General features: G+C 38.3%; 1 protein-coding gene across 1 annotated transcript in view; it reads right to left on the bottom strand.

The window, feature by feature from the left end:
* Window positions 1-3,784: 3,784 nt before the first annotated feature.
* Window positions 3,785-8,099, bottom strand: part of NPAS3 (neuronal PAS domain protein 3) — a 520,563-nt gene continuing 516,248 nt past the window's right edge. The window contains exons 12-14 of the mRNA XM_063290029.1: window positions 7,297-7,417; window positions 6,690-6,693; window positions 3,785-6,142 (exon numbers count right to left, since the gene is read on the bottom strand). Coding sequence (XP_063146099.1) covers window positions 4,833-6,142; window positions 6,690-6,693; window positions 7,297-7,417 — 1,435 coding nt within the window. The 3' untranslated portion in view covers window positions 3,785-4,832. The remainder of the gene's footprint in view (window positions 6,143-6,689; window positions 6,694-7,296; window positions 7,418-8,099) is intronic.

Here is an 8,099-nt window from a genome sequence, read left to right as displayed (position 1 = left end):
ACATTTAAAATGTCAACATTCTGCAAGATGGACAATAAAATAGATTAGATTTATTCCCTAGTAAATCTGCTCATCCACAGACCAGGACTGGATAGCTGGATTCCACTGAAGTCATAATATTTATTTAGGCTAACTGGGAAGACCAGGGATTAAAATTTAAGACCCCAAACCCTTACATTTGGACAGATTAAGTGTTAGGGTATACCAGTCTGTCCAGAAGTAATACATTTGACAAGTATTAACCCAGATGAATCATGGCAAGTTAGGGAAGAAGACATTCTGCTTTTACTAATGCACCGAACTCAGGTAACTAAGTTACTTAATTCAGTACGTTAACTGAACTTAAACAAAAGGGAGGTGATAATAATATGGCTGATAGAGGAATAGTGTTATTATTACTTAGTTTTTGAATACACACACACACACACACACACAATGGCATGTGCAACACATTTATCCTCCAAAATGTATCAGTGATGTGTAAGTTGATATTAAAAATTAAATATATGAAAACAGCCTAAATCCTAACTATAACTTAAAAGCTCAGAAATAAATTCTCCTGCACCCTTGCTCCATAGTAAGCACCCCAAACAGACAGCCTTCTGCTTTGCTTTCCCCCCATTTCAGGAACATAGTAGTTTTGTGAGTAGCACAGGGGCCAGCCAGTCTCCTATTTCTATTGACCTAAGCCGGTCAGCATACTGACAATTCAGTTTCTACTGAAAATCAGAGCAATTTTCCTCTGAGCTTGATTTTGAAAAGGTTTCTTTCATATTCAAACTTACACTTCCATTGTGAACTCACTGATCAAATTACACCTATTTTCAGATTAAAATTTCAGTTTATTTCCCAAAGTTGTAAGGCTAACAGGGGAAAGGTGTACGCTATATATCTGAAAAGCAGAAAGAGTATCTGCTACTTTTGCAGTGCAGACAGTATGTGTAAACAAAATGTACCAGGAACATTGCCCAAATCAGTGGAATTCATGGGGAGTAAAACATCACATTCCAAATAGTATCAACGTTTTGGTACCAGCTCTTGCTGTTATCTCAAAGTCACTGTTTGCTACTGTCACCCAAAAACTCTATGCATACAATCAAGTGTCTTTTTGAAGTTCTGGTCAATGTTCATTTTTAAATGGCAATACTTCTGTGTGATTTTGAAGCCTACTTTATGTCCTTTTATCTGAAGTCAAGGTCTTGGTTTGGTGTTCTGGCAAACTCTTCTGTCCTCAGTTTGTTTGCCAGAAGCCTGGCTAAGAAGAATGTATGAAATCATGACGTACTTATTTTCCATTTTACAGGGTGAGGGATAAATAAAATGCCTAAACAGATATGAGTGACGAAGAGTTTGGGTATGTTGATATCATATATGAAAGGATAAATCCGCATATTTGGTGATCAGTATAGGCAAGCCCCGCTCTGAAGTCACACTTTTTGCCATGGTTAACATTTCAGCCCTATAATTCAGTTTTGATAATGTGCATAAAATGCTCAGTATGATAATGAGTTGGGGTAGCTGAGAATTTAGGATGGTGGCACGTTTAGTGTAGTATTTGGATTAGCATTGTCAGCCTGCTTCTACATAGGTCACTTTGAAAAGCTTATAAACTTCAAAAATAATCTAGTTACATCCTCTCTTTTTTTTTTTTTTAGCTTTTAGCTTTTAAAAGAAAATGATCAAACAAGGTACCCTGCTTAAACAAATACTACCAGCATTAATTAATCAGGATGATCGTATGTAAAAGAAATGATGCCAGATAGTAACAAATCCAAGAGAAGTTTATTATGAAAATGGCACCTGCAGGATGAAAAAAATTAAGTTACATAAAGACAACCATGTATGACATGTATGAGAATCTACAAAAGTATAAAAAGAACCCTGTTGTAAATGAAGTATGTACATTTCTGATTTGCAGCATTATCAATGATCAATGAAAAAAAATGTTTCGAATAAGCCAGGCACTCAAGAAGTTAGATTCAACTAGGTTAACACAAAATAAATGTACCATAGCTGTCATTTTTAAACATTTTAATTATTTTTTTTATATATTGTAGAGTTGGTAACACTGCTAAGATTTATACGAACAGAATCCCTTTCCCCTTTATTCAGCTACTTGGCACCAGTCTCCTCATAAAAGATTTCATATATTTGTACAAGAAATAGTTAAAAACACAGACACAGTCTTCACAGGTAATGAAGTTTTTTTTTCCATTTTGTAATTTTAAACACTATGGATTTAGACAGCAGCTGTGATTATCTGTTAGGTTAAATCACCAGAAATCATTTTGACACAACACAGAAACATTTATAAAAAATAAAATAAAATAAAATAAAGCAACAACAGCTGTCTAGCTGTCTTTGTAGGCGATAGGTGCACTCCTTTGATTGTTCAACAGCTAGAACTTCCAAAGGGAAACCCAGATCAGTTTCTCTTGGACTTGAAATCTACTTAAAATCTTTCAAATTAACCCTTTACAAGCTCATTATCAAAATTTATGACATTCAGTGCCCTTTGTAGGCATCACTCCATCCCATTCTTTCTCATCTCTACTTCTCCAATTCAAACCCCACTGTACTCGGAATTATTTCAACACAAAGGGTTATCCACAATGTAGAGAACTGCTGAGCTAAAATACATTTAGCATTGCACAGGTATGCAAAAATATATATTTGACAATCCAAAGCTCAGCTTTGCTTTTGAACCATGTTGGTTGAGCTTTCCAAGAATTTTCTATCTCATTTCAGATTGCTCTTTCGCTATTATTCCATTAACCAACTTGGGAGAACACCAAAGAAATGCACCCTCTACTTACAATTAGAGCACAAGGGACCCTGGAAATGTTAACAACTGAGGCTACATGGCATCACTTCATTTCAAATGTCTGAGTATCACTCTTTAGTGCCTTGTGTGATGCACACTGTATGAGCAAGACATACCCAGAACTCCTCTGTGGGGAAAAATGGCTCCATTAACCTTGAGCTAGTTAAGAGTCTTTATCTCTGAGCATGGAAAAAGAGAGGAAGAGTTAGAAGAAAAAACTGGGAAGAAAAGGTGAAGTGTGGGAAGTAAACAGAGGGAGAGAAAGGTCTGAAAATACACAACAACAAAGCAACAGCAGAAATGAAAAGGTATACAGACAGTGGAAGCAGCATAAGGTGACATTACAGAGGAAGGCCACCACACAAAAACCACTAACCCCCAAGTATCACTGGTTCACTAGGACTGTAGGAATGGGACTTTGCCACTCCAGACTAGAGATAAAGCACAGAGAAGACAAAGGACAAAACAACTACATTAGCTTAGTATATACTGCATATAGTAACACACATTGAAACTGCAATGAGACTGACAGCCAAGGACACTTACACATTGTACACATTACAGTTCTCACATCTGTTATTAGATGCCTTAACAAACAGCTGCCAAAGATGGAGTGGAAGAAGAATTTATACTTGACAGTCATTTGGAGTGTTTGACACTACACTGATTTCTGGCAACAAAGACAAAATAGACTTCTTTTCTTTTGTTTTTACTTAATGTGCAGTTTTTTAGTTGCAGTTATCTAGTTCAAGCTTATTAACCCATTTGTTAAAACATATTGGCTTCAACACTAGAAGGAGGAGGAAGGGGATTACAAAAGAGCAAACAATGAGCAAAACATAAAAATAAAGATACAACCTTCCCTCTATAGCATTAAGTGAATGAATGTGTGTGTGTGTACATGTATGTGTGTGTGTGTGTATACACACACACATACATACATACATACAGATACACACATACACACACACATACACGCACGCATTTACTTGGAAGTTGTAAAATTAGCCTCAGTTCTACTGAGAATAAAAAAATAGAAAGAGAACCAATATACACCTTAAAAAAATCTGGTCTTTGAGTCAATTTCACTGCATTTTCTTGTTCTTTTTAGCACATTTGCCCCACTCCCCAAAAGAAAAGTCTTCCAGATCCATTTAAATTTAATATGAGGCTTGTTAGTTTGGAGGTAAACAAATTAAGTCCTGCAGCAAATGTTAATGAGGGCTTTTGTCTTAACTAACCAAGGAGACTGCAGCACCTGACTATGGACTAGCACAGAAGACATTCCTTTCAAAAAACCCAGCCCACAAGCTGCATATTGTGTGAAGACATTACAGATTAATAAATGATAGCACCATGGTTTTAGAAATTAAGTTAATGTTTCTGTAGTTAACATTTAGTCCATCTTATTATTATTCTAATCACAGGCCAGAAATTAATTTTTTAAGAACCCAAATTATTGTATGTGCAAGTAAGAAAATCTTAACCATAAAAAGTGAATTAAACTCTGCATAAAATTCTAAAATACTATCCCCTATTTTTTTAAAGGAATTAGGAACAAATACCCCTTTTTCATTTGACTTAGTCAAACAGGGCACATTGTTTTATGCTTGTTTCTTTTAATCTTGATCATATCAAGATCGATTTGAAGTAAACCCCATGGTTGTCACTCTTACAATCTCTTTACCACAACACTGAGTATTCTATGGCAGAGGCATACATATATTATAAAGGCATCTTAATAAAGATGCAAAGGAAAAAAAATATGCATCTTGGAAGAAGACAAAATGGCAGGCAACTGGTACTTCAGTTCTCTGAAGGCCAAAATTAAAAGTATCTTTCCCATTAAAGAATAAGTCAAGTTAAAGAGAAAGGGAATGAAATGGGGAGCATCATACAGAGAGAATAAGCTGACCTGCTCAAATTCAAAGTGCTAGGATTAAAGGTCTAAATTAAAATATAGTCTATGCCTCAGAGTTTAACACTGAACACAGTATGTGGTCATATTTCAATCCTCCTTCCGTTCCAGTGTCTGTGCGGCATGAATGCCGTTGCTGTACACAGGAAACGGAAGAGTCGAGAACAGTCCTTCGGCAGTTGTGAACACATTCCCTGCAGGCATTTGGGTCAGGCTGGCTGCACTCACAGCACTTCCAAACGGTCCTGACATATTGAGTCGGTGGACGTGGTGGTAGAGCATTTCCATGGGTGTTTTAGGATCTAAGCCAAAACCGGGGCTGTTAACGTCCACAAAGTTAACAGCATGAGCGTTGGGGAGGAGATTGCCCTGCATGGCTAAAGTAACTTCAGCTGGGGCATACCGGATAGTGCCAGTGGTATAGACCCTCTGAGCAGCCGTGCTGGTGGCAGCAAGGGTTCCAGTTACCCTGTGAACCAAAGGAAGGACCACATTGCCTGCTTGCAGTCTCTGTAGGGCTTCCAGATCCCCAGTATACAATAAAGAATTGGAAGTGCTGGGGCCTCCCGGATGCTTGTCCCGCGGAGATGCTGACAGAGGTGGTGACAAAGGGTCAGAGGATACAGGAGCCAAGGCGGAGTTGGATGAGGTGCTGAACTGAGATTTGCGATTGGCAGTATTTTCAGTCCCTGGTGGGGTTAGAACAGAGTCTGGAATGGAGACATGTAAACTACTGCTGGTTTGGGGGGAAGGGAAGTGCTCTGAGTTGGGGGGCTTGGTCATACTGTAAGGTGATTCATTCCTTGAGATTTCCCTGTTGGGGGGGTAATTCCAAATACTGCTATCGTTATCAAAATTGATAGGTTCTGAGATCTCTGTTTTGATTTTGAGCACTGAGGCACTGTTTGGCGGTGAGAGCAGCTGGGGCTGATCCACCAATGCTGAGTCAAGCCCATTTGGACTTGAGGTGCTTGAGAGCCTTCTCCGGGTCATGCTGCCTCCTTTCTGCTTTTTCCTTCTCTTCTTTCTTTTCTGATGTTTGCTGGAAGACTGGGCACTGACTTCTCCTGCACTGTCTGAGTCCTTGGCGCTGTCCGAGGTCAATGACTCACAGTTCTGTAACTGCAAGTCTGACTCACTCTCCACGTAGCGCTCCACCTTAATCTGCATAGAACCAAGGGTGCCAAAACTATCTTCAGGGGCCTTTTGATTCTCAAAGTCAGAATTCTCAAAGCTGTCATCACTGTCTCTGCTGTCCTGGTTGCTGGAGCTGTTCCCATCATCATTACAGTTCATTTCATTATCTGACTGATTGCCAGACTTCTTCCTATCTGATTCGGGATCTTCGCTGTTTTCCGAATGGTTTCCTTTTTCATCTGACTTTGAATTCTCATTGTCCTCTGAGTAGAAAGAAAAGGGGAAAACATCATTAAGAATAAGAATGTTAAGATTTAGAACCCACTTAGAGTCCTGGTTGCTGAAATATTATTACTAGCAATATTGCTGGCAAAGGCATTTTCTTTTAGGTTTAAAATGACAGCTTTACCAAGTATAAGCTGAGCGGCACTTGTCTGTCATTTAACTCCCTCCAGTTCAAGATTCTGCTGTTCAAAAGAACATACATGCTCAAGTTGAATGTAAGAATTGTGTTGTTGTTGTTATTATTAATATTATTTCTCTAGTAATAACAATTCGGTGGACAGGTTGCTAAAAATAAGTATAATCAGAAAAAACAATAAATAAAAACAGTAAAATACCATGCATAAATAGCACTGGAAAGATATTATCATCCATTATTCCAGTATAGGCAGACAGTTAAAATTAAAAGGGCCTAGAGAAGAGGAAGGTCTTGGCCTGGAACCAATAATATAGCCAAGTGGATACCTCCACAGAAAGAGCATGTTATAAGCAGTGTCATAGCTGAGAAGGCTCCTTCTTTGTAGCCACCTGTCTAACTTCAGTATGAGAGGAAGTAAGATGTTCCTTGGGATACTCTGGACCCAAGCCATCCAAGGCTTTAACAAGCAGCACCAACATTTCAAATAAGGCATGGAATAACACTGGCAGCTTCTGCAGCTCATAAAACACTAGCTTCATATTATCTGCTAGTCCCAGCTGCAGCTGTGCTTTAGACTACCTAAACATTCCGAACCCTCTTCACAGACATCCTCCCCATAAAATGCTTTGCAATAATCCAGCCAAGAGGTTAACAGAGCACATATGCTGGGCTCTTGCTATGCAAATAGGGTCAGAGCTGCTATATGAATCTGAGATGACAGTAGGTGCTCTTAGCTGATGAGGTCACCTGGGCATCCAACAGTGATAGATGTAAGAATATTCCCAACCATGCAGTATGCTTGATTTTTCCAGAGTACAATCTGCCCAAAACTGGCCCAGTGTTTCTTACCAATTTCTATGAGAATTGTAAGCTCCACTTATAAGCTATAATTACAGTTCCTAACTTGGCTGTAATGGTGTGAATAAATTTAAAAATAAACCAAGAGAAAACATCCTTCTGTGATGCAAAAAATTTACACGTAAGATGAGCATTTACATTACCTGAGTTGTCCTTTGAATCTGATTCTGAATCAGAGGTCTCAGAGGATTCAGAGGTTTTCTCTGGCAAATGTGGAAGCTGTGCAATATCCATTGGAGTGTCCTTATACTCTGGATTGCTAGAAGAGAAGAGATGGCCTATGTAAGCATACTTGATGACTTGGAGTATGCTAGCTCCCTCTTTTTTTTCCCCCCAAAAAACTCTTTGGGGGATAAAAGCCTCAAACAAATAGAAAGCACAGCAAGGCCTGCCTGCCTTCCTCCCTTCCATATCCCACCTTTCTGGACAACTAAGATTAAAAACAATAAAATACAATAAATAGCTAAAATTAATCAAATATAACCATGTAATAGTTATTGAGGTTTTTGTTTGTTGGTTTTACTTACAGAATTTCTATTTTGTTTTTTCTCTATTAAAAATAATCCCTATATAGACACTAAAACACAAGAACAGTAACTATGTATCTTCTTCCAGTTCTTCATTCTTAAAGCTTTGGGGAACTTTAATTAATAATACCTTAAAAGTATGTGTCCTTTTTGTCCTGGTACTATCCATCAAAACAATAAATCTCTGTTGAGTAACCAAGGACACAAACACATAAGCATCATTTCCTGCTATTTCTTTCTTATGAGTGAATTGCTTATTACCATCTTCATCATATGATGATCTCAACATTTATTTTGCCTAACTCACAGAGGAATTGTTTACAATTTCTTGACTGTCATTGTGAACGGTGTCATATTCCTACTCCTAAAGTTGCATTCTGCCAGCCCAGGGATACTTCCCCCCAAGCAAGCATG

The sequence above is a fragment of the Candoia aspera genome, chromosome 1, assembly GCF_035149785.1.
Source record: "Candoia aspera isolate rCanAsp1 chromosome 1, rCanAsp1.hap2, whole genome shotgun sequence".
NCBI classification, from domain to species: domain Eukaryota; kingdom Metazoa; phylum Chordata; class Lepidosauria; order Squamata; family Boidae; genus Candoia; species Candoia aspera.
Note: the sequence above shows the minus strand (reverse complement) of the source record. Positions and strands in the feature narration are given on the sequence as shown.